Source organism: Urocitellus parryii, chromosome 4 (assembly GCF_045843805.1).
Source record: "Urocitellus parryii isolate mUroPar1 chromosome 4, mUroPar1.hap1, whole genome shotgun sequence".
NCBI classification, from domain to species: domain Eukaryota; kingdom Metazoa; phylum Chordata; class Mammalia; order Rodentia; family Sciuridae; genus Urocitellus; species Urocitellus parryii.
Window position 1 is genome coordinate 197858626 of NC_135534.1, and position 27000 is coordinate 197885625.

At 39.1% G+C, this 27000-nt stretch overlaps 1 protein-coding gene across 1 annotated transcript in view; it reads right to left on the minus strand.

The window, feature by feature from the left end:
- The window catches only part of C5 (complement C5), an 84893-nt gene that overhangs the window by 43334 nt on the left and 14559 nt on the right, over positions 1 to 27000 (minus strand). Inside the window, exons 7-22 of the mRNA XM_026408633.2 lie at positions 24828 to 24918; positions 23182 to 23296; positions 21412 to 21538; positions 18394 to 18509; positions 17033 to 17218; positions 15481 to 15684; positions 13897 to 14106; positions 13631 to 13780; positions 12567 to 12696; positions 10569 to 10631; positions 9112 to 9309; positions 7279 to 7369; positions 5229 to 5302; positions 4151 to 4290; positions 1495 to 1722; positions 243 to 303 (exon numbers count right to left, since the gene is read on the minus strand). Of these exons, the coding sequence (XP_026264418.1) occupies positions 243 to 303; positions 1495 to 1722; positions 4151 to 4290; positions 5229 to 5302; positions 7279 to 7369; positions 9112 to 9309; positions 10569 to 10631; positions 12567 to 12696; positions 13631 to 13780; positions 13897 to 14106; positions 15481 to 15684; positions 17033 to 17218; positions 18394 to 18509; positions 21412 to 21538; positions 23182 to 23296; positions 24828 to 24918 (2184 nt within the window). The remainder of the gene's footprint in view (positions 1 to 242; positions 304 to 1494; positions 1723 to 4150; positions 4291 to 5228; positions 5303 to 7278; positions 7370 to 9111; positions 9310 to 10568; positions 10632 to 12566; positions 12697 to 13630; positions 13781 to 13896; positions 14107 to 15480; positions 15685 to 17032; positions 17219 to 18393; positions 18510 to 21411; positions 21539 to 23181; positions 23297 to 24827; positions 24919 to 27000) is intronic.

The window sequence follows — 27000 nt, forward strand, 5'->3', positions numbered from 1 at the left end:
GAGGGAATCCACACAATTCTTAGTATTTCAATGCTTTGCATTTAAAATTAATGGAATAACCTTTGGTCTCAATCCTACAGTTTATAGCATAAAAAATGTTATCAATAAAGTCGGTGATTTAGGAAGCAGACATTTCTGATTCTACACATTTAACATTTTGAAAAGTAGCATTTTAAGTTACATGTGCACTTCAATTTCTAGAGCAAAAAGACAACACATAAAATACAAAATCATTTTCCTACCATAAATTCCCTGAGGGTCCAGAGTAACACCAGCATAACTCTCCCTTTTGACTCCTTCTGGCTAAAGTAAAGGCAGAAAACATCAGTTAAGAATATAATTAAATTTACATGACCTGAATTCCTTGAATCAACTTTTTTGGTCTACTTTCCCAATTTAAAAAAATCTTCTTTTCTTGAAAAAGCAAACTATGTATAAATACTTGCATGCTTACATGGCTATTTGTATAATGATCAGAGCAAGCCCTTAAATGGAAGTTATGATAGGCTGGGTAACTTGTCTAAGTACTTGGTGTTTATTAACTGTTTATTAACTCTTTAACCTCTGAAAAACTCCATGAGGAAGGTGCTATAATTACTCCCATTTGACAAATGAGACAATTGACACACGTAGAGATGGAGTAACATATCCAATGTCACACTGCTGGAAGTGGGGAGCCAAGAGTCAAAGCCAAGCAGCTTGCTCCAGAATCTGTGCAAGGATGCACAGGAATGGGCCTTGCACAGAACAACTCAATCCAGGTTCACAGAAGGGAATTCCACAACTGAAAGCAGAGCTTGGAGAATGAAAACCTAGGGAGACCTATCAGTAACTAGCAATGTGAACCTTGCCAAGAATCCGACCTTAGTTTAAATTAACATTGTTCTAAATTGACAACTACGAATTGTATAAGAGAGTCTTAATATTAACATGGAGACATTTAACAGACTATGGGATTAATGGTATTTAATAAATGATTATTTTCTTCCTCTTTTGGCTTGCTCACTCACTCATAAATTGGAGAGTTAAGTTCTTTAAAGGCAAGGGTCATATGTTATTTTTTTGCTTTAACTTCAGAACCTAGCATGATATCTGACATGTACATTTCAAGATGCAATTTCTGAATTTGTCTGGGGAAACCCCAGAAGACACATACCAATTTGTTAAAATAGTGAATCTCTGGGTGTGGGGATTATTGGTGACTTTTTTTCTTTCTGTGGCTTTTTTCAGTATTCATATTTTCTTCAATAAAAAGTGCTGTTGTTTTATTTAAAAAATCTAAACATGATTTCAAACACACAGAAAAGTTGCAAGAATAGTACAAAAAAAATCAGAATGACCTCCATTCAGATTCCTCAACTGTTAATATTCTGTGACATTTACATTATTATTTTTCTCCTTCTTTCCTCCGCTCACCTGAATCATTTAAGCATATGTGATTGATAACTTTTTTTTTTCAGAAAAAGATATGTTTAAAAAGAATGCTTTTCTTACCACCACTCGCAATGTTTTTACTAAAATTTCTTTTCCAAGCGCTGTCTCCAGGGAAAAGTTGATATGGTGGAGGCCGATTTCCAGGGGGAGCAGGCTGAAGGTCACCAAGTGACTGGAGGAGCCCTCTACTCTCTGGCGCACACATTTGGAGGACTTTGTCCCCTGGGGGTCAATGGTTGTGCTTCCTGAGGTACAGATTCCCTCCTCAGCTGACATTTTAACACAAAACTGAAATATCATCAGTGAAAAATCATATCAATCAAATCAATCAATCTTATCAACACTGAGTTATCACTTGAGTCATACATTTTATGAAAAAAAAAAAACTTTATCTCTGGGAACATTTACCCTGAATTTCATTTGATTAGACAAGCTTTTCCCTGAGGCTTTAGTGATGTTAGGGTGACCCCTTAGGTTCTCAGGCATGGGAGAAAGCTTGCTTCTGATTTCCTAACATACACCCAAGCTGCTGTGGAGCTGAGTGATGGGAAAGGATGTCTAGAAAACTCAGCCCTGGCTCGGAGATGCCTGGCCTTTCTTAGGCCACTACCTCCTAAGTGAGGTACAAAGCTACTGTCGTTCTCCAAGCTGTTCTGAGAGCATTACGTTGTCTCTCTGTGTTTTGTGTTTGGAACAGTGGGAGCCTGGGGCTCAGGCACTCCACGTCTTACTCCTCTTTGTATCTTTTAGCCCAACCTCCAATATTCACTAAATGATGATTTGATGAAAGGTTGAAAACTACATATCTTGGCCCATGCACAGTCCTGCCTAATATGTCCCCAACTTCTTTTTTATTAACTTCCCACTTGTACCCAGTTTTACAACTAAACTCTAGCTCTAAAAATACCTAGATTCAAACCTTGGCTTTCTTATTAACTGTGACATGGGACAGATTGCATGACTTCTCTAGTCTTCCATTTCCTCATATTTATTATTGGTTAGTAATAGGACTCATGGACTTCTGGCCCAAACAGTGAATATTTTTCACCTTTCCTCCAAAACCTGGTGAAATGATAAAATAAAGAACTATACCTAAAAGATTCAATCCATAAAATTGAGAGTAAATCAAGATAAACAAAATAAAGCATCAACATTTAACAACTAATTTTGAGGAATTTCTCAAAAATGTAAAGTTCCCTCTCCTTCTTATCCCCTCATGACACAGTGACAACCTGAGTTGGTGGGTTAGGAGCTGAAGAAAATCTCAGGGTCACCTGAAGCCAGTGATTTCCCCATCTTAACCAGAGCAGATAGAATGGATGAAAAATGAAAAGATGTAATGTTGAGCTTACTTTCATTTTTAGCAATAAATATTATTTATCCAGTTACTAAACCAATTGTTTAATGACTTTAGAAGTACATAATGTCATGTTATTTTATCAGTCGTGTACTAATGATATTTATAATGGTAACTAAATCCATAATTCTTTGCCATTTAAAAATACTTCATTTTTTATGTGTGTCATATCTTTACCGCATCAAAGTATGATAGGATAATCAATAGAATGGAAAAATTCAAGCATAAAATATAGGACAGTGGAATAAAAATGAGTTCATAAAGAAAAAGGAATGACATACAATCTGTTAAGAACTTATTCAAATTTTTTAAAAATGGTTTACAATGTTATTTAGATTACATTATATATATATTCAAATGTGATATACAGTCTTATTTAAAAATATATATTTAAATATTTCAAAGCAATAGATTGGCATTATAACTCATAATGAAAAATTTTATATGAAAACTTAAAATGTGTCAATGGAATACATAATTCTTCAAAACTTTAGAGGGCGAATAAACCAAACTTGGGTGGAGCTACTGAAATAGTCATCTCTGAGAATAAAATTGGAGATGTAAAAATAGGCAGAGAGATTTTTGGACAGCATCGGATTCCCATAGGAAGTTTGGTGATTGTGTGATTTTCAAGGGAAGCCAGCCAGCCTCTGTACACTTTTGTTTTGAGGTGTGCTGGCAAAGGAGAGACCAGTGGTGAATCCCATCAGGGGTGGACCTTCATGGATTGTACCCTGGAGTGACAGGCTCAAGGGAGTCACATCATTTTAATCAGTGTGGTTATAATGATGGCTCGCTAAGTGTAACCTGTACAAGGACTAAAGAAACAATGGCAGAGGGCCAATGGCTAATTAACAAGTGATCAAGTTGTGGACTGGAGGTGTTGCTGGTGCTGCAGAACCCTGCTGTGAGTAGCCAGTCAGAAGGACAGGAAGGAGGCTGCGACTCAAGGGTGACATGTTTGAAATCAAGACGCTAGGGAGGGTGACAAGTTCCCCAAAGTGAAGATGAATATGAACAGCTAAAATGGACGCAAGGAAAGAGGAGCTAGCGTCAAGGAGCTCAAGGAACTCAAAGGTGTGAAATGAACTAAATATGAACTCACCCTTCCCTGAACCTCCACAGCACACCAACTGCCTTGGGCGCCTTGTTCTGGAGCTGCATGAACACCTGTCTCAACCCTTCCTCCCTTCTGTACCCCTTCTTGCACCAAGCTGCACATTCTGGTACCACACTCCTTGTAAGTGCGTGGTAATACTGCTGAACTGAGCTGAATTTCTGTTTTTGTGCGTATGATAATCACACCAAGGACATTCTCAGAACCCCGTTTCTTCTTCCACACCACGAATACCTACTCACCATTATGCCAGAAGTCCTGTAGTTGTAAACAGTTCCCTTCAATTGGATCTGCTCCCCTCGCACAACAGAATATGGAATGTTCATTTCCAGGAAGATGTCTTTGAACACCGTAGCCTTGAGGGTATCAGCAACACATATACCTTCAGCACAAAGGAAAAGCAGAGCAGGGGCACATCAGGGAACTCCCATCCTGCTTTGTTAGTACTGAAATGTCTCATGTTGGCTCTACTTCAAAGTAAAAAGAATATTACATCGTGTTTTTTTTCGGTTTTATGATCCATGTTCTTAAATTTTCTGTTCATTGATCTTTATTCTTTTTTGGTGGGGGGCATACCAGAGATTGAATCCAGGGGCACTTAACCACTGAACCACATCCCCAGCCTTTTTATTTTTACTTTTGAGACAGGGTCTTCTGAGTTGCTTAGGGCCTCTCTAAATTATTGAGGCTGACTTTGAACTAGCTATCCTCCTGCCTCAGCCTCCCCAGTGACTGAGATTTCAGGCATGTGCCATCAGGCCCGGCTGATCTTTATTGTAACAGTTATTAACAGAAAACTTTATTTGTTCAACAAATATTTAATTCTATTTAAGGCATGAAAGGGCTTATTAACTAATAAGCATTCATGACTGGCTTTTAGATATTTATGATTGGCTCCAATAATTGGCATAAAATTTTGATTGTGGGAAAATGAGACTTTGTGAAAAGAAAAACAGTAAATAAAGAAATGAAGCCAGTGCTGAAGTTATTCATAAAAGTAAGTCATCACCACAAAGGGACATTGGGCCAAGAGGGAAGTCATGCATTTATTCCTAACTCAAGTTCCCAGTTACTGAGAAAAGTGAAAGAAAATAGGGATGTGACACCCGCATGTATAAAATGATAGCTAATGGAAGAACAAAAGGAGAGATCAATCAGCTCAAAGATGTGGGTATATCTAAGTCTCCTGATAATACAGGAAGATTATTATTTTTTTAATGACACTACCTAAGTCCTGGGTACACTGAAGACACAGTAACAAGGATACATCTGGCTCATCGAACCACTCCTTCAATGAGCACTCAACTTCAGCTTTCTTACCACTATTTGAAATGCCAACACCTTGAATTTCCCAGGTAGTTAGAGAATCAGGGAGCACAAACTTCAGCTGTTTCCTGGAAGGTAAATGGTTGATGTTCAAATGCAGTCGAACATTAATTAACCCAACTCAACGGCATTTTTGCTTTTTATTACTTTAGAAGAAAGAAAAAATATCATAAGACAAAAATCAAATCAACTATTAGGGAAAAACTCATCAACAAAAATACATTCATCAGCTCTCCGTTCTATTCCATGTTTTTAGACATTATAAAGTGAGCATTCGAGGATGCATTTCAAAGCATATAAAGCAAAGAAAAACTATGTTTATTGTATATTCTAAAATAGGGAAGCAAAGTAATGCAACTGAACACTGCTCACCACCAATTGACAAAACCAAAACTTTCTGATTAAGCATGGATACTTATTTCCAGGTCCTATGCACCAGCTTTGAGTCAGGCATAGTGTCAAGTACAAGTCAAGCATACAGCACTTGTCCCTCTTAGTTCTGTTTTTTGTTGTCTAGTGGAAGAAATTGTTAAGGAAATAAATTGTATTTCACTGTGATATCTCTACCAAGGGATACTGAGAGTTCAGAGGCAGCATGTATTTATTTATATATTTATTATACCTTTATTTTCTTTATTTAATTTGTTCATGTGATGCTGAGGATCGAACCCAGTGCCTCAAGCATGCTAGGCAAGCGCTCTACCACTGAGCCACAACCCCAGCCCTGGCAGCATGTATTTATTTAGCACATTTATTTTTATACCTCTACAAGTAGGATCTTAGTCCAGGATATAAAAAATAATCTGAATTCAGTTTTTGGCCCTTAAGGTATTCAAATTTTAATGAGAAAGACAGGAAGTAAACAGACCATTATATACTTCGATTCAGGCAACAGATTTAATTGGAAAGGGTAATTAATGCAATCACTGGTCGGGTGGGGGGCAGTATTGGAAGTGTGAGCTTGAGCAATGTCAGAGTGTGGAGGAAGACCACAGGGGACAAGGGTGAGGACAAGGAGACCCATGAGGAAACTACTGCTAGCTCTGGATATAGGCCTTTGACTTCTCATGGGAAAGCCAGAGGTTTGAGCCCACCTGGAATATTGAGGCCTGGAGACTCAGTATTGTGTATCTCTGTTTTCAGTGCCTGATACAGTGCAGGCATACATCCCATTAAGCTGTGTCAAGTAAGCCAGGTATGGTGGTGCACACCTGTAATCCCAGTGTCTCGGAAGGCTGAGACAGGAGGATTGAGAGTTCAAAAGCCAGCCTCAGCAATGGCGAGGTGCTAAGTGACTCAGTGAGACCCTGTCTCTAAATAAAATACAAAATAGGGCTCAGGATGTGGCTCAGTGGTTGAGTGCCCTTGAGTTCAATCCCATACCCCCCAAAAAAGATGTATCAAATAAGACTTTTTTTTGGGGTGGGAACTGGGAATTGAACCCAGGGGTACTTAACCACTGAGCCATATCCCTAGCCTTTTTTTTTTTTTTTTGTATTTTATTTAGAGACAGGGTCTCACTGAGTGGCTTAGGGCCTCACTAAATTGCTGAGGCTGGCTTTGAATTCTCGATCCTCCTGCTTCAGCCACCCAAACCGCCGGGATTAAAGGCATGTGCCACCATGCCCGGTTCAAATAAGACTTTAACAAGACAATAATTAATCTTTTTGTTTATTAATGTTTATTTTATTGTACAGCTATTATTAAGATAAAAATAGCTGCTTAGGTGTAGAGCACACAACTGCATGTAGTAAATGGATCCTAAAGTGAAGTGAAATAGAATGGAAGAGTACTCTTCTTTACCAATAATTAATGCTGCCCTGGAAGGAATTATCACAGCAAAGTACACTACAAAACCAAACCAAACCAAACCAAAACAAAAAATCATGAAGCGAAACAGAACAAAACTGGACCAGATGGTGGGATCATCTTAACTCTAAAGCAAACTATGGGGAATGAGTAGCATCCAGATTTTTGGCCATAATATTTTCATTTTCCACACTTTTTTTTTTTTTTCCAGAGGAACATGAAAGAAGTAGAATACCTTTTGGGAACAAAATGAACTTCCCATAACCAGCTTTCTGGGAAGTAGCTCCGAATTTCTGGCTTGCTTACTGGTAACAGGGTCTTTATATCTGGGGAGTAGGGAAAAGCATATTCAGTTATGGAAAAACAATATAAATTCTCTTTGAAGATGAATTTTAAAATATGGCTGTTAATCTATTACTTAGGTGTTTTCCAAAAGGCCAGTAAAACATTTTGCTTAGTGATTTCAAAACAGAACTGTAAAGGCCTAGGATTTCTCCACTAACAGCACTGATAAGACAAAGTAGAAAAACATCTTTATGATTTTTTTCCCTTAGAGTGTTAAATGTTTAGTTTGACCGAGGTTATGCAAGATACTGGTTAGTCTATAAAATTACCTTCACTTCTACAATTTTAATAATTGTGTCTATATTAGAAAATAGGCAAATTTTATGTGATTCCTTGCCTTAACTCAATGTTTTATTTATATTTACTTTAATAAAAATAGTCAGAACTTCTGCTTCTATCCAAAGTGTACTGGATTTACCCCTCACTTAAAAATCTAGAAAATGCTACACAATATATAAAGCAACAGTTTTCAGTCCTTAGGACATAACAGCACAGGACCACGAGCCCTGAGGGGAGAGGGTCCTAACATGGCCCCAGCTTACTGCTCGGAGGCAGTTTACAGGTAGGGCAGCAGAGGAGGCCACGCCGAGCCTAGTGGTCTTGAAGACTCGAGGCTCCACAGCTGTCTAGAAGGATAGGTAGAGCCTCCAGAGAGGAAGGGGCCGTAGAGAGGGAATTCCAGGTAGCTGAGGCCAACCAGATTATTTTAACTGAAAAACTAGGCAGCAAAAAAAAAAAAAGAGCACTAGACTGTTTATCAAGATGCTGCTCGTAATAAACCCCAAATTGAAAACAACCCCAATATATCTAATGACATGGTTTTCATAAATAGCCATAACATTTATTTGTGTAGAAATGCACCCATTTCTGGGAAGGGCAATGTTTAAAATACATAGGTAAGCAAAAGTCAGGGTAAAAGAAAGATCTGTCACTTGCTTTCCTTTGTTTTCTTAAAGGCTATGTGCTTTTGTTCATTTTCTTTTTTAATTGCCCCCACTCTTTTTTAAAATATTAATTTTTTAGTTTAGGTGGGCACAACATCTTCACTTTATTATTTTATTTTTATGTGGTGCTGAGGATTGAACCCAGTGCCTCACGCATGCTAGGCAAGCGCTCTACCACTGAGCCACAGCCCCTTTTGTTCATTTTCTTTAAGATGATAGATAAACCAAAGTCCTAAAAGTTTAAAAACATTAAAAAGAGTCTCATAAATTCTGAAAACATTTATTATGGCTGAAACTAAAATGAGATTTCAACTTTTATAAGTACAATTAACCTTAAGCTAGAAATAAAACACTCTTGCTATATATTTGGTCAGTGTAGCTATAAACAATTTTCAATGGTTGTAATACCACAGCACTACAGAATGATAGAACTCAAAGGCATGTTGGAGCTATCTGGTCCAAGTGTCTTGCTTGGAGGATAGATAGTCATTAATATTTACAAACTGAGGATTTATCTCACAGAGAATAAATAGTCATTAATATTTACAAACTGAGTTGGTTTTAGGTTTTCACTGGGTGTTGGTTCTCAACTAGTGTGCTCTGCTGTATACTATATCTCTTCAAATTCCCAAAAATGACAGCATATTTTTTTTTTGTGTGGGCCTTTACAAGTTGTTTCTATTTTCAACTACAGCATGAAAACTGCTTTTCTTAGCAGCATAAAATTACACACAATTCTCCGCATTGGGCAGAAATCTGATAGAAAATGTCATACTCACTTAGCCTTCCCAACTGGATATTTTTATGAGGATCTGCATCTCGATACTGTTTTGCGATGATACAACATTCATTGAAAGCTCTGATGCAGAATGGGCCTAAGGTAATCCGTGCGACCCGCTGCTCGCAGGTTTCATCATCATTACGACGGGCTCCATCATAGCAACACCTCTTTGGCACGGGATGTTTGTATTTATCAGCTAAAAGAATAATAATACAAATGCCTTTGACCAGACTGAATCCTAGCATCTCTCATTTGATTTCTACTACCAAATGCCCCCTTACCCACAATAGCCATACCTAGTTGACTGACCAGCCTGTCCTAGGAATTAGGCTAGAATAGGGAGCCGGTGACCCCACCAGGTGGTCCATCTCAATTCACACTAAATGGCTGAAGGGCTTTCTGCAACTAAGCTAAGTACTAACTTTTGAAAATGGCACTTAGGGTTCAGCATACTTTGAGCATAATAAGTATCCAAGAAGGCCTTTAAATATTTGAAGATAGCTATCCTTATTATACAGGAATTTCCTTATATAAGCTAAATATCCTACTTTTTGAAACATTTCTTATATGACATATCTGCAGACCTTCACCAGTGGCATCATCCTTCATTGTAAGGGCTCAGATTAATCAACCTCTCTCCTTTCGTAACATTAGAACACAGAATGAAGGTTAGAATTACAGTAGCTCATATGCAAGTTACTATAAACATGATCCCTAGCTGAACTCAGGCTCTGGACTCTCAGATTGATGTTCTTTGTACTATAAAATGATCAACTGTCATATAACAATTTAAATTAATTCCCATTAGAATTATTTTCCAAAGAATAATCCAAAATGCTTAGCTATTAGCTATATATCGAGAGGAAGGGGAAAGTAGTAGGAAGTGATATTGGCCAAATTATGTTGTTATTTTGTATGTAGGTACAAATATGTGATAACAACAAATTCTATCATTATACGACTATAACGCACAATTGTACAACTATAATGCACAAATAAAAAATGTGGAAGGATAAAAAATAAATCTACATTGAGTCTTCGTGCCTCAGTTTCTTGGTCTGTGAAGTAAGAGGCTTGACCAGATAACTGGATAAGATTCAGCAAAGAAACAGATGTCTATGTATGCCCCAGAGTTAATCAAATCATGGATATTTTTCTGAATAAAATGGAAGAGTATGATTTGTCAGTGAGGAAATATTTGTGACAAATCAAAGCTCATATTGTAGATTTTAGAGATAAAAGTAATAAAGACTTATTTTCATATTAGGGCTTATAGTAAATGGACTACTGGATATATTTGGATTAATCTTTCTGAGTGAGGCAAGTTGGACACCCATATCTTTCTTTTCACCCATTCTATTTGAGTTAAGAGAAATTACATGATATTTCATTTTCTCCAGTTTTTGGATGATATGATCATGAACTTTCTACAATCACACGAAACTCTTAGAGTACCTTGTTCCTTTATTTTCTGTTGCAGATCTCTTCTTGGCCTGAGAATTTCTTTACAAGGTTTATCTGTGTAATTAAAAAATAAAAGAAAGAGGGAATAAAAGCTAAAAGAAATATTGCATGGGCCTAAGTACTTAAAACATTCACAACTCGTTCATTTAACAAATTGCATTACTTCTTGCTTACTCTGGATTGGGCACTGTGCATGACACATCATAATGTGACTTATTTATCAGTGGAGATCATGGCATGGTGTCATATAGTTTGTTTTATCTGAATTTGGTCTTGAATCTGAAAACTTATGGACTCACTGGTTATTGAGAACTACCTAAGCATCTAGAGTGAGAAAATCCTAAATAAGATATTAGCCATCCTCATTCAAAAATACATTAAGAAGAATGTACATCATGATGCAGCTGGTTTCACTCTGGAGATCCAAGGTTGGTTCAGCATACACAAATCAATAAAAGTACTTCATAAATAGAAGTCATAAATAGAATTAAGGACAAACATCATCTCAACAGATACAGAAAAGCCATCTCAATAGATACAAAAAATCCAGAACCCAATCATGTCAAAAACAGTGAAGAAATTAGGAATAGAAGGAAGTTACTTCAACCATCATAAAGGCTATAAATGACAAAACCAAAGCCAACATCATTCTCAAAAGGGAAAAACTGGAAAGCATTTCCTCTAAAATCAGGATCAAGACATTCCTATCAATCCTCTTCAACAACATACTTGAAACTGTAACCTGAGCAACCAGACAAGAGAGGGAAATGAGGGGTAGAAATAGAAAAAGAAGTTGAATAATTTGTTTGCAGATGATATGATTCTTTACCTAGAAGACCCAAAAAACTCCACCAGAAGACTTCTACAGCTGACAAATAAATTTAGCAAAGCAGAATACAAAATCAACATAAAAATTAATAGTTTTTCAGTGCACTGATATTGAAACTGATGAAACAAAAATCAGGAAAACAATTTCATTCACAATAGCCTCAAGAAACAAAACAAAGGCCAGGGTTGTGGCTCAGAGGGAGAGTGCTTACCTCACATGCATGAGGCACTGGGTTCAATCCCTGGCACCACATTAAAAAAATAATAATAACTAGACAAAATAAAGGTATTGTGTCCATCTACAACTAAACATATTAAAAACAAAACAAAATAAAACACCCCACCAAAAACCAAAAAACACTGAATAAATCTTACTGAAAAATATTTATCATGAAATTATAGAACACTAAAGAAAGAAATTAAAGAAGACATCAGAGGATGGAAAGGTCACCCACGTTCTTGGACTAGCAGAATTAATATTGCCAAAATGGCCATACTACCCCAAGTGATCTCCAGCTTCAAGGTAAAGATTTTTCTTATTTGCTCTACAAGCTATGTTATTACAAATACAAACACAAATACCACAGTTATCAAGTATAATATGAACAATTTTAAAATCACAGAACAGTGATTAAGATGTGGTTGCTGCCCGTGAAGAGCTCACATGGCTGTGGGTGAGACAGGACTATAACTGAGTTTGAGGATATGAATGACGCAGTGCTGTCATGTTATAAATAGACCTGGTTCCTACAAGACCCTCCTATTAAACCAGAAGGGAGTGACCAATTCTGTGTGGGGAAGAGGCCCCCCAGAAGAGAGGATTCTTCTACTTGCTTCTCCAGGCTAATAAAGGGGAAAGCAGTTCCCATGAGTATGAAGAGCACAGCAGCAGATCAGAGCTACACCTGGTGCTGTGTAGACAGGCAGGAACAGCAGGACAAGAAATTGTTGGAAGACCTGGGAGAAGATCACAGAAGGTGTTGAGTACTGTGCTAAAGAACTTGTTCTTTATCTTGAAGGCCACTGAAACACCTTATACAGGGGAGTTATGTAGTCACAGCATTCTAAGATCATTGTGGGGAATATTCTGGAAGAGGGACAAAAAGGAGAGTTGGGAAGCAAATGATCAAAGTCAATCTCAGTGATAAACGCAGGCTTTACCATAGTCTTGGGAGTCCTCTGCATTCGCATTGGTGAGGAAGGTGAGTCCAGCCAGATGAAACACATCTGCATTGTCTCGGCCACCACCGGCCCCACAGCCCAGGTCACTCTTCTCTAGAGCTTGGAACGCCTGTCCAGGAAGGCAAAAGGATGAGCTTCTTCAGGTGTGTGGAGAACTAAAGGTACTGGCCATTGAGTGGTTAGCGCAACCTGTGAGATGCACAGGGCACAGGTTTATCCAGGACAAAATCTCCCATCTCCATGCCTCAGTTTTGTGATTTTATAATTATAAATGCAAGACTGAAGATTCTTAGAAATTGACCCAGAGTGTTTTGTACATAAAATATATGTTGCAATCAATGTCTAAAACAAATGAATGAATAGGTGAAAGCACAAAGGGATGAGTCATTAAACTAACTTTTAGTTGCTAAATAGAAAAAGAACATGCCCTCTTATGTTTCCAAGAGAAGGCTCTAGTGGAGAAGGACTGCTCTGGGGGCTTATTTCAGTTTGAATTTTGACTTCAAATGTCCTCTCCACTGTGAATAGTTTTAACTTTGCAGTTTCTTAGTTTGTTCTTCCCTTGTTCAAGCAAACCCAAGCCAAGACAATAATAGCTGAGTGTAGTGGAAATAAATGGGAACTTAGGGAATTGAGTCATTGTCAAATTCTTCTGTGCCACAGATTTATTGAGTTACATAAACCAACCCCAAGATTTTGTGTCCAGGCTTCTCTTGTGCTGCTTCTGTCCCCACCACCACATGGTGCCCCAAATCCTCCAGCTCTCTGAGTTGAGGGCGCTTTTGCCCCATAAATACAATTGCTACCATGATCGTGTGTTTTTAAAGTGCTTGGATCTGTATTTGGAAAGCAAAAAAGCACTGACTTGTGCTTAAATATTAGCTGACGGTGGTTGACCTTCCTAAGACCCACTGTGCTGAGGACCTTGTGGAGAAGCAGGCCGTGTTGCCCAAACTCTCCCTGAACCTGTCCTGGTGGCCACCCTGCTGAAGGCTGCACTGAGCCACACCTCCCACAGAGACCCCAGAACAGCACTACTTAACCCTTTCCATGGGCTTTCTGGCTCTTCCTTGGACTCCATACACAGCCCTGTCCACTGCTGTGACTGCCACCCATGACTCTTGCTCAGTTGCCAAGTTAAGAGACACGTCTTGGCCTGGAGAATATGCATCGGCATCTGGAGACAGACGAACCTAGAAGTTCATGTGAAGAAGAACATTTGTATGGGACAGAACTGTTCAGATGCAGCCGCTTTGACAACTTCCATTAAAAAAAAAAAATTAGTTGTGACATATAATTTGTGTCTCACCTGGAGCTGATTGTCACACTTCTCTTCAATATTTAACCAGACTGAGTCGGACACTAATTCTGCAGTCTGCTCTCCTGTGACGATGTAATAGACCAGAAGTCGAGCGGAAGGAACCATGTTCTGAGTCACTGGGATGTTTATACTTTGATAAGTTGAATCTAGAATCTTCTCTCTTGTGCCAAAGTGTACAATTTTGCCCCTGGATAAAATCTAAAAATAAACAGCAGTAATGAAAATAAGTATAAAAACAAAACCTGTGCATCAGGATGGAAATTGGAGGAAAAAAAAAGTATGTATATTCCTACTATGCGCCAGGCACTTTGACCTTTATTTAGCTCCTTCAGTTCTTACAGTACAGCAGTGGGATAGGCATAGTACCCCCATTGGAGAATCTGAGGCTCAGAAACTAACAAAGTCAGACTGAAAAAAAAAAAATAAAAATAAAAAGTCATACTGATTTTAATTGAAAATGACCTATCTAGAAATTAGAGAGCTAAAATTTGAACCCAAATCTGTTCGAATCACATACTGTCACTAAACCCTCTTTTGTTTCATTGATTTAAAAAAAAAAAAAAGACTAGTAGGTGGAGGGCATCTTTTGGAGGGATTCAGGTTTTAAGCATGGATTTGATTCTAAATGGGAGGGTTAAGTTTTTTCTTAATCCCCTTAATTGGCCAATAAAAAAACATTTTAAAAAATTGTGTCTTTGGAGAAAAGGACTGCTTACATGGTTTTAGAATAGTAATCCATAAGCTGTTTCCCTATTCTTCATCAGTCAATATCTTTGTATGGTCCTCATTTATTTTTCTATTTCTTCCTCAAAATTATTCAAAGAGCCTCACCACCTGCTTGACCTGGCCTGTGGAACGATTCATTCTATGTCTTTGGTGACTGCAGGAAGCCCTTGACATTTTTTGCACATTCTTTCCTTGGCTTCACCAACAGGCCTGACTGCTCCATCTCCTGTCAAATGTGGGTGTTACAATAGTGGTGTTGCTAATAGCAGGGTCAATAAGACAGGACTCTTCAGAGCTGGATTTGGATCCCCCCATTTTGTGCCAGTGAAATGCACATATTTGAACTAGGTGCAGGAGTATATTTTTTGGCTATGAAACAGCAGAGGTGATGTCATTGAATCAGGCTCTCTTTGGCGAGAAGAGTTATCAGATCAGGAAATAGAGGTCCTTAGTTCAAGTCAAATCTTTCTCAGCTGAGCTAAGTGACCATGGTAAGTCATATCACCTAATCATATCACCTCAACTTCCTCATCTGTGAAATGGTTATGAAAATCGTGCACTATGTGAAAAGGTTTTGAAAACTTGATATTCAAATTAGATGGTGTCGTGTGTGTGTGTGTGTGTGTGTGTGTGTGTGTGTGTGTGTGTGTGGTGCTGGGAATTGAATCCAGGGACTTGGCATGGTAGGCAAGTGGTCTACCCCAGCTACATCTCTAGCTCATAAGTGATGTTATTGAAAGTGCTTTGTATTTACAAATGTAAAGTACCATTCCAGTGCTTCTCATAAACCTAAGATATTTTTCCAGGTGGGTGAATGAGATGTAAATCTATCATTATTATACTTACCAAGAAATTGTAGTGAGTTATTTTGTCAATATACGGACTTTTGGGAGTAACAATAATATTCAGATGTTCTCCTACTAGCAGAGGCTTATAGTTTCCAGTCCAATCAATATAAAGGTAACTTTGGCTGAGTGATGAGTATGTGATTGCTTGGTAATTTCTGCTGGCCTGATTTTCTTCTGGAAGATCTGGGTCATTAGTTTTGACCTGAAAAGGAAAATTTTTCAAAAAGACATATGGGTGGTGAGTCATGCTTTTATAAAACAACTTTCCAATTCTTTGCTTTTTAAATTTCTGAATTTCACAAGACAAAATACCAAAGGGAAGTGGGTTGGGAGGGGGAGGTTCCAGCACTCCAGTGTTTGTACAGCTGCAGTATCAAGTAACTTTGCAAAGACTATGGAAAATAATGATGGGATTGTGGGCCATGGTGGAAAAGTCTGGTGAAATGCAGAGAGAAAGATGCTCCAGGAACAAACACTGGCTCCCTTCCTGAAATACCATGTGAGCTTGACTACTCTTTTTGGGGATGGGAGGGCAGGGATTGAGGAAGGAGAGGGAAATTGAGTTGGTGGGAGGTAGCACCAACTGCAGCACGGGGGCGGGCAGAAGTTAGAAGTTAGTGTCATCACAGTGTCATCTATGATGACAGATACCATCTGTGGTATTGTGGCAGGAAAATCTGCCTTCAGACAGCAGAAAGATTACTAGCTGTGATCTGGGGTCAGGTACACATTGGTTTGCATCCTGGTGCTGTCACTTATTAATTCTGGACAAGTTATTTGATCAAAACAGAGATCAAAACAGAGGTAGAAGTCTCCTTTCCTCTGACACAAAATGGCAAAGATGATATTTTCCAACTCTTACTGCTGGTAAATGAATTTGTTCTTCAGAAATCTCTTAGCACAATGCCTAAGTATTCAGTAAGGGCTCAGTAGATGATAGTGAATCTGTGCATGCTGCAGTCATTGATCTGTGTAGTTAGTTATACCTGGGTTGAGACTGGGAACCTAAACATTATTTGCTGGGAGAGAGGATGATTGAACCCTAAAGCAGAGTGGTTTGTGCATTAGAGAAAAGAGAAGCTTCCATATTGGCCCTGAAAGAATGGGTGTGTTGGGGGAGGGGATTCCTACCACTGATGCCCACTGCTATACCTATTCTGAAGTTTCTGGATTCTAATATACTTTTAAAAAATATTTATTTTTAGTTGTAGTTGGACACAATACCTTTATTTACTTTATTTATTTTTATGTGGTGCTGAGGATTGAACTCAGGGCCTCACACGTGCTAGGCAAGCGCTGTACCACCAAGCCACAACCCCAGCCCCTCTAATATACTTTTATTGGAAACAAAATATGGATTGATTGATCTTCCTCAAGGACCATTCAATGAAAAAGAAGAGTGTCTCTTGTCATTTGGTTTGTTTTCAGAATTGTAGAACTGTTCACTGGACTCATGTATAAAATCTGCCACATCTGTTCTCTACACTTGCCAAAACATACAGTCAAAAGTACACACTGTCCTAGAAAATATAGCCGGAGATTCAGCTCACATCAAACTCCAGTGCCGTCACTCCAGATGGGAGGTTAACCACAAACGAGGCTACTCCATCACTGAGACGTGTGATGCTCTTCTGTGGTTCCAAGTCGGCCATCTCTTGGTTTTCATCAATGGTTTGTGCATTCAGGGTTACAGGGACCCCGCCTACCAACTGGTCCAGAGAATCCTTAACCTGCACCTGTTTGTCAGAACAATTCCATCCACGTCAACAGCTCATCATGACCCTGAAAGCCCAACAAGTCTGAATCTTTTTCCTTCCTCTCTACAAACGCATAAATTTATTATGGTTGTTAATTCAGTAAGACTGTGTTCTCGACATATAGAAATGTTAAATTCTATTTAGTTTAATCATCTTGAATGGATTCCTTCAACCTGACTCAGAACATAAATATCATTTCATTATGCCAACCAAGAAGATGTGGCAAGATCTATGTTCCACCTTCTGCATTTCTTTAACTATATTGGAACTGGGTAATGGAGAAAATGAAGCAATGGCTTCTGGGAATGATTCTTTTGTGTATGAGAAACAATAAATAACATTTTTTTCTTAACCTCTACCTTGCACCACCATGCATATATTATTTCCAAAAGGATATCTTTTGCTTTATGTTATTTTTTCTTCTTAAAATTTATTTCTTACATACATGACAATAGTGAGATGCATTACATTTATAATTATCCATTCACAGCACAATTTTTGTAACTCTGTATATAAAGTATGTGCACACCAAATTATACCATTATACACGAGCTCTCTTATTTTTTTTGCATACAATTCTTAATACACCTTTATACCATCATCTATCATATCTCTGTTTGTATGTAAGGTATGTTGACACCAAATTCACATCTTCATACATGTATATTGTATAATGATGTTTTATGTTATTTTTATATGTGACATAAAATTTAATATTACATTTCAAATATTTTATTGTGTAATATATTACATATCACTATGTATTATGTGATAATATATTATATATCGTATATGTATATAAAAGAATATTATTAAAAGAAAAATGTTTTCAAAGAAAAAATTAAAATATCATGCTCTAGGCTTTGTAAATTAAAGATGTAATATATAACCTTATTTTAAATAAAATACTGAATACAATAATAAATACAATAAACATGAAAAGGATGCTTTGACTCTATACTATTAGCATTTTAAACAGAAACAATAAAAAAGGGAGCAAAAAGTGCAGAAGATAGAGACAGAAAGTCCAAATGGGAAGGATAGAGAGCAACATAGACAGAGGAGAGACCAAACAGGGTGTGCCCAGAGACGGCAGAGAGAGAAAGTGAGACCCACAGAAAGGCACTCAGACACAGCAGAAGCAAATGACCTACCTTGATAGAATATGGAATCCCAGGCTTCAAGAAAAGAGGAGTAGCAACCAAGTTCAGTTTGTAGGGAGAGAGAACATAGTTGACCCCAGGTACTTCTGCCTCTTCAGAAAATCCACCTAAGGAAATGGCAAGCATATTTGAAGTCTAATGATCTGCACGGGTCTCTATATCATCTCTAGGAGCCCACGGACTTACTCTTTCTCTCCCCTGCTCCCCGCACTCATTCATTTTTTTCCCCACAATAAGTAGGACATGGATCTTGGTTCTGAGGGGCAGAGTGGAATTTAGACCTCAGGAGTTTCCAAACCCATGCAGAAGGCTCCTATGTAGATGCCTTTGTGGAAACAGCTTTTGCAAAGGACTGAGGAGGAAGAAGGAAGGATGTTGCTTCTTAGCAGTGGCCCCAGTCTCAGCAAAACCTGTTCACCAAGTAAGGAGACAGCAAAAGACCAAGCCAGAGACTGAGCCTTATAGGTGTTCATAGTTAGATCACGGGTATGAGACAAAAGGAAGAATCAGAGAGCTCGATGTAGAGAGAATCTGAGGGACCACCGGCAAAAACTCAATAGTGTCATCCTACGACTAAAAGTTAAGGTAAACATTAAAATAACATATGAAACTCTAGTATCCTCAACCCTCCATTCCAATCCACGAGGCTCCCATATATGTCTTACACTGTAACAAACTGTAAAATCTTATTCTCAAAGACCAGTCTTCATTTTCCAGGCTTCTTGGGGAGCCCTCCCTGTGGAAGGAGCCCCACTTTGCCCTATCTACCATCCCGGTCTCCAAACCCTTCTCCTTCAGGACTCGTCATCAGAACCCTGTTCTTGGTTGCTATACATGTGTCCAGAAACTTGCCCTCTTCCTAAGGTCACTAGCATTGAATGCTTTGTGGAGAGCACATTTGGAATTTCTTCTTGTCAGGGGCTTGGATTACTGACTTCTACGTGATGTCAGTTTTTAATCCACTTGGTGTTGGCATTATACATCATTCACATTTATAAGCCTGTGTGTTTAGCAACACTTTGAATATTTCATAAATATTGAACAAATTGAATTTATTTAAGATAAACTGAGGAACAGAAAGAGTAAGAAAGAAACACTGAAATAATGCTGAAAACAATAGACAGGGCAAGGAGTGTAAAGTCACTGCGACTCTCCAACATGTGCTGAGTATCTGGCACAGGTGAGGTGCTCATAACTGCACGATAACCTCATACCACAGAAGGACAAATTTATTTATTTTTTTCACATCTTCATACATGTATTTTGTATAATGATGAGAGTCTCCTTTCACCAGAGAAGGACAAATTTAAAGGGAGAGAAAAGGGTCTTAGCACATCTGGTCTCTCTCTCTCTTTTTTTTCTTTTTGGTACCTGGGATTGAACCCAGAGGTGCTTAAACCACAAACCACTGAACCACATTCCTAGCCCTTATTTATAATTTATTTAGGTAGGGCCTCACTAAGTTGCTAAGGCTGGCTTTGAACTCACAATCCTCCTGCCTCAGCCTCCCGAGATGCTGGGATTACAGGCATGAGCCAATGTGCTGTGCCTATTATTTCATGGAAAAAAAGTTGGGCTCAATCAATGTAGTTAAATTATTTATTGAAGGTTAGGTGGGGATTCAATATAAACTTAAATTGGTAAACAAGAGATACTAGAAGTAAAACAATTTGACTCAACTCAGAGTAGTGATTTATAACTGTTGAAAACTATTGGAGTAGGGTTGAAAGCACCAGCCAGTATAATAAGTGTGGAAGGGAGGACCTTCCAGAGTAGGAGGATAAAGGCGGGAAAGAGGAGGGAGAAGATAGGAAGACAGCGATGGACATAGGGCTTATTTGACAGGCACTGTTTAAACTTTGCTTATATTGACTCTTTAATCCTCACCATAACCCTAGGAGGTATATACTATTACTATACTCATTTTAGAAACACTATCCCCTCTAATTTTAGATAAAAATTGAATTTTACATCCAAAGAGGGATTTAGGAAGCATTTAGTTCAACTTCATAATTGCAAAGATAAGGAGACCAGAATAATAACAGTAACTGTGGGAGACCAACCTTGCACGTGGCTGGGTCACACTCCCCGGCTGGGTGCTGAGGCGCTCAGTCACAGAAATGTGGCAGAGCTTTCCCCACCCTTCTTGGGTCCGAGGGTCGGTATCTCCTGTGTGGGTGTGTCTTGCTACAGCCCCATGGGTGAAACTACGCTCACCTGTTCCTTTGTAATATAACCCCTTGCCCTGTTTAGGATAGAATCTTCCATGGAAGTAGTGCCTTGTGTGTGTCCCCTTCTCTTACTGTGCCCTTGGGTGTGGCCTACCCAGGTGTTAGTCAACCTGCTGACAGTGGACATCATGAAGATAGACTCAGCCCCCAGAAACCTGACCCCTTGCCTCATTTGAATAGCTTCTCCTCAATAAAAGGGGTCAGCACGTGCTCTCTCTCTCTCTCTCTTCCTGCAGACCCTTAAGGTCAGAGGAGCCGTCATAGCGACCCCAAAGAAAAAGGTATTTGTGTCTCTTGTGTGGTTATTTTGCACAGCCCAGTTAGCCCTGTTCAACTGGAGTGACCCCTGAGCCTTTTAGTCACAAGAACAGAAACCTGGCAAGTAACATTTTCATTTGCTTAGTATTTTATCAAGTATTTGTACATATATAATCTCATTTTGATTTAGATTCTGTCCAGGGGAAAATACTACAGTAGCACACCTTCCAGCCAGATGCCTGCAGAGCCACTTCAGATATCACCTGGATGGTGTTATTCCATTTCTGCAGATGAGAGAGCAGGGACCCCAGTGGCTTCCCCCAGAAACTACAGTTTGGCAGAGCTCTTTTCTAATCCCAGTCTTCAATGATATAAAAATAAAATTTAACCATTAAAAAAAAAGAAGATATAAAGTTACTCTACAAGTCATTTGCACCCTTGATATACTAAGTATTTCCCAAGAGAAAGTTAAATACACACACACACACACACACACACACACACACACACACACTCTTACCTGTAGACTCTATGACTGTTACAGCAATATAAAGGTACTTGTTGTTTAAATCTTCTAGACTGTCATATGACAGCTCTTTAACTGCCGTTTCAGAATCAAATGTGACACGAGCAATTCCATTTATCAACTTTTAAAAGGGGAAAGTGGAAACATTATTTTAGAGAAAAATTTACAAGAAAATATTCACAAAATTTGTGTTAACTAGACTCTAAATTGAAAGCAAATATTATTAAACTGTTTTAGCATCACCCATGAAGTGGATGACCCAGGCCACCATTAAGCCCAGCAGTTGCTTCCTGCTTCCTCTGTGTAGAGCCACAGACATGGAAGAAGCTGGAACCTGACAGGAACAACAGGCCTTTTTGGTACTAGAGACACAGGTGCCTCTTCCAAACCCTGAGTCCTCATCCACCTGCAGGAGCCTCTCGTTCTGCTTCTGCCATTAGCCAAAAATTTGTTGGATTTTATATTTCTTTTGTGCTTCACTGTTAGTAACTTTAAACATTAATTCACAAACATATATTAAATAGAGGGAGATGAAGTTAAGGGCATAGCATATCATTTAACTATTTAAAGATAGATTTTTTTTCCTATTTTTAACTTTAAATTTGAGGACAGGTATTTTTGTCTGGTTTAATTTTATCTTTTTTATTTTTATTTTTGGTGCTGGGGATTGAATGCAGGGCCTCACATATGCTAGGTACTTGCTTGAGAACTTAGTTACATTCCTGTCCTGCAATTCCAGTGACTGAGGAGTCTGAGGCACGAGGATTGTAAATTCAAGGCCAGCCTCCGCAACTTAATAAGATCCTGTCTCAAATAAAAAATTTAAAAAAAGGGCTGGGAATATAGCTCAGCAGTAGAGTGTCCCTGGGTTCAACCCCCAGTATGAGAAAAATAAAAGACATGTAATTTGTATCTTGAAAATATAGGGCTGCCTTTTAAAAAGCAGAGGATATATGATTGATGATGCAAAATACATGAATATGCAAAAGTAAGGAAAAATGACATAACCTCGTATCACCCATGGTATAATGTAAAGAAACTGAATAAGAGGAGAGGAGGCCAGAACTCTAACCTCAGTCCCATCAATCACGCCCTTAGCCATGAACAAATAACTTCACAAATATTTACAGAGCACCTGCTCATTACAAGGAGGTATGCTGTCTCTGGCCATAAAATGATAATGATTTGGACCTGCAAAAAGTTCAATGTCTAAAATGATAAACAAGTAAATAAACCCTCCCCAAAAGGAAGGTCTTCTTCCCCTCAGCATCACTGACATTTTGGACAGGATAATCTTCATTGTGTGTGTGTGTGTGTGTGTGTGTGTGTGTGGGGTGCTCTGTCTATCCACTACATGTCCCCTGTTGTGACAACCATAAATGACTCAGGAGCTCATAGTTAGCCAAGGGAGGAGCTAGGGTGGGGGGCTTCCCAGAGAGAGGATGTCAACTTAAAGAATGAGAAGGAATTAGGTGAAGAAGAGGTGGGAAGAGACAGAGGGAAAGAACAAAGACCTAAAGTGAAGAGAGACTGCAAGTCTGAGCACTTGGAGTGATTAGTACATAGGGGAGGAGGAGAGAATTGGCCCAAGATCAGCTGGCCGATGCCCGGGCCTTTATCACAAGGGCAAAGGGAAGTCAACAGAGGGTGCTAAGCTTCAGCTTCCACACCTATGCAGAACGAGGGATTGGACCAGAGGGGTCCGAAATACCCCACAGCTCTCACGTCATCTTTGGTATGAGCGAACACGTCTTAGCAACTCACCTTGGTGTTCTGCATTGCCTTTGGCATCATTTCTTTTTGACCATCTTTTATATCTTCTCTTATTCCAAAATAGATATAAACTTCAGCCTCAGTGACTACTTTATTATAGAAGTATCTGTCAAACAATACCACAAAATTGTGTTGCCCAACATGGTGACAATAACAATCAGATAAACTGTAACGATTTGAAATCACATAAAGCACTTGATACACTTCCAACCCACTACTATACTTCATAAAGCAACAATAAGAAAGCCAGAGTATGGATTTTTATTACTGTGAGAGCAATGAAAGAGCTGACTTGGGAGAGATGAAGACACCCAGCTCCAGGGCCCTTCCTCCAGCCCACGTTACTTCCTAGGTGATCGTGACATCAGTGGGGAGCGACTCCCAATCTTCTTTTATGTCTTTAAAACGAGCATGCTGATCTCACTGTTGTGAGATAAGTTCTTTTGAAAAAATACAAACTGCATATTTGCTTTTTTAGTTTAGAATTAAAGTAAGAATAAAGTGAATTTTCTATGTATCAAATAATAGTATAGCAAGAGCTAACTTTCCTTATTCATAGTTGGAACAAACCGTCACCATTACAGGAGGTTAGTTTCTATAATTTTCTCTCAAGTGTGCCATTTACAGTGTTGTATACTAAATATCATTCTGTTTTCACAGTAAATGCTTACAATAGAGGCAGTATGGGATAGTGTTTGAAGGTAAGCACTCCAGAACTAACAGGTTGTACAACTTACCAGCTGTATTATGTTGAGCAAATGATCTAGCATTTATCTACCTCAATTTTTGTACTTGTGCTATGCAGAGTTGCTATAAGGATACTGTGCTGTATAAATTGGTTATTAACAACTACATTATATGGGCATTTCTAAATGACCTTGTCTCTTTTGATAGTTTGCTACTTACAACACTAACCGCAATTCTCTCCCTCTCCCTGGATCCACAACATTGGCAGCCCTTGCCTGCAGAAGGCGTGGGAGGAGCCTACTTCCTCTGGGCTGGCCTTGTAACTTGCTTTGGACAAAAGAGTATGGTGGAAGTAATGGTGTGCCAGTACCAAGCGTAGGCTCCAGAGAACTTTTCTGATTGCATTTCTGTCAGAGCACTGCTGCTGCTGAAGGCTAGCTTGCTGGGTAGGATACCTGTGTGGTCCAAGCACTGTTAGCCCCCACCCCTGCCAGCTATCGACAGACATGTGAATAAGACTTTCCTGTACTCGCTACCCCACCTGCAAGATGACCTGTGTACTCAGTGTAGACACACTGGTAAGCCTAGCTGACATCAGCCTGCCAAGATCAGCAGAACTGCCCAGCTGACTCGTAAACAGTGGTGGTTTCAAGGCATTGGGTTTTGAAATAGTTATGGAGCTTTTGCTGGCTGAGTAAGCCACTAAAAATGACAAGAAAGTGAAGTATTCATATTTCAGCCCAGATATGCTAAGTCATCCTGGGTTCCAAATATATATATATATATACATAGAGTTTAAATCTTTAGGACCTTTTTCTTTTCTTTTTCCTTGCTTTTTACTAACAAATAACCAACAAAACTAAAGTCAGAATAAGCAAATAAACTATGAGCACAATGTTTCCTAGTTTAGCTGGGTAATCTGAAAAACAAAACAAACAAATCTCTCTTACCTTGCTTTTATAGTAATTCCAAAATTCTTAAAGTTCTTGTAACCAATGAAATTGCCTTCTGGTTCTATTGATACAGAAAAATGTGGCAAGACTGAAAATAGAAAGGAGGAGGAATATTACCAGGTGAATTAGGCCTTGAAAACACAGCAAAGGGCTCTCCTTGCTGGTACCTGGGCAGGCTGCACCATCAACACCACATCTGCCTTGGCATCACCACTGCCATCAGCAACAATGCCCCTGGGAAGCCTTACCACCCACTCAGTCCAGCCTCCCCACTGGAAGCACCTGGCTTCTTCAATTTTGGTTATAATGTACATACAGGCAACAGGTTACTCCCTCCACTAAATACGGGCTCCTTCAAAACAGAGGAAAGGCTGTTCTCCATTTTTATATATCTCCCTTCACCCTTCTCCTAAGTCCTTAACAAAGTATGTGTTCAATGAGTATTTATTAAATTTGGAATATAAAAGGAAAATTCTGGTCTATTTAGCATCTCCCATTTTCATCTAGTAAAAAAATGCATCCAATCTGCAAGTGCCAGCAAGCAACTCTGATGTTGGAAAAGGGAGAGAGAACTCCCAATTAGAGATAAGAATGAACATCAATGTCAAATTTAAAAATAGGACCAAAAGGAGGCAGGGGTCTAATTTTTTTCTTTTATCTCTTTAGTGTCTTGATTGCCCAAGAGAAAATGATTCAATCTGTTGAAATGGCACTGTCTTCTCTTTATGCTAACTCAGGCCACATCCAAGGGTCATGGATTCGGATTCTGATGACCTGCACTACAGTTAATAGAAACCTGGGTGATTGCATGGAATGGATATTGTGGACAGAGAGTGACCTAGAGAGGGGTGAGTCAGCTGCAGCCGTGGCTCACAGATCTTCTAGACATTGAAGGTAGAAGAAACAGAATGAAGCAGTCTGTTGCTGTGGGCTGTGTTCCTGTTCTTCAGAGACCAAGGCAGGTGTGCTCTCTCCAGGGTGGGAGGGGCAGGGAACTATCTTAGCCTTCCAGCTGACACCTGCTCCCCATATAGCAGCACACACCTATCAACAGGGACACGGGGATGACTAAGACAGACAGGAACAAGCAGGAAAGATAGGACAGGTAACTAATTACACAGATACACACCCAAGCTACAATGATGGGCACTGATGTGACATACAGGGATCCCATGCAGGGAAAGGAGTTCAAGGAAAGCTTCCTGTGGCTTTTCAACTTGGACATGAGCCATGGGCAGGAGCTGGCTGGGCAAGGAGGGAAGGGAAGAGTGTTGGAAGCAGAGGGAACATCACATGTAAAGCCCCCAGTGCTGCAGGTCAGTGAGGTCAGGAGTGAACTCAAGTGAGGATGAGGAGGAGCCAGGGAGGCCTGTCCAAATGAATCCAAACAAATAAGGATCTATTGTAATGAAATATAATGAAATAATATGATGAGATCTGCATTTCAATTTCTTTTTTTTTTTTTTTTTTTGGCTAATGCCAAGCAAGGTCACTTGGAAGCAGAGGCACCAGATGGGGAGGCTTTAGCAGTCGTCCAGGAGAGAACCTAGTGATGAACAGACCAGGGTGGCTGCAGAAAGTGGGTGAATTCTACACAGATACAAAAAGTAGCAAAAGCATGTAGAAGAAATGAGATCAGTTTGAACACCGTGTGTCTGGGAGACTGTAATCTTTCAGGTTGTGTTTCAGTACAAATTTTTGTCACTGTTTTCCTTGTTATTTGTGAAAATTTCCTGTTGAGTATTTATCCTTCTATCATTATGAATCTCCTGAGAGAATGAAAAATGACTTCAAGCAGAAAAAAAGTTAAACTTGATAGGAGGCACACGGATATTCTATTAAACTACTACGAGAACTATAAAGTCATTGACATGTCAATTATTAGTTCACTAATATGATTGGTTTCGAATAAGACATTTTTAAATCAGTATGTTAGAGATCCGTGACCTGGAAGAAAAAGCCCTGAACTAGCTGTAAGGGAACCTGATATCTTTGTTCTGTTTCTAAGTGACTGAGATTTGAGGGACTCATTTATCTTTCTGGGTTCCACTGTCCTTATCACAATTCTCTAAAGGACCTTAACAAGTCAAGCTCTTTAGAGGACTAGGCTCCTCCAGCTCCATGAAGAAGATCCCAGGTGCAGAGAAGCTGGCGACTTGCTCAAGATGAA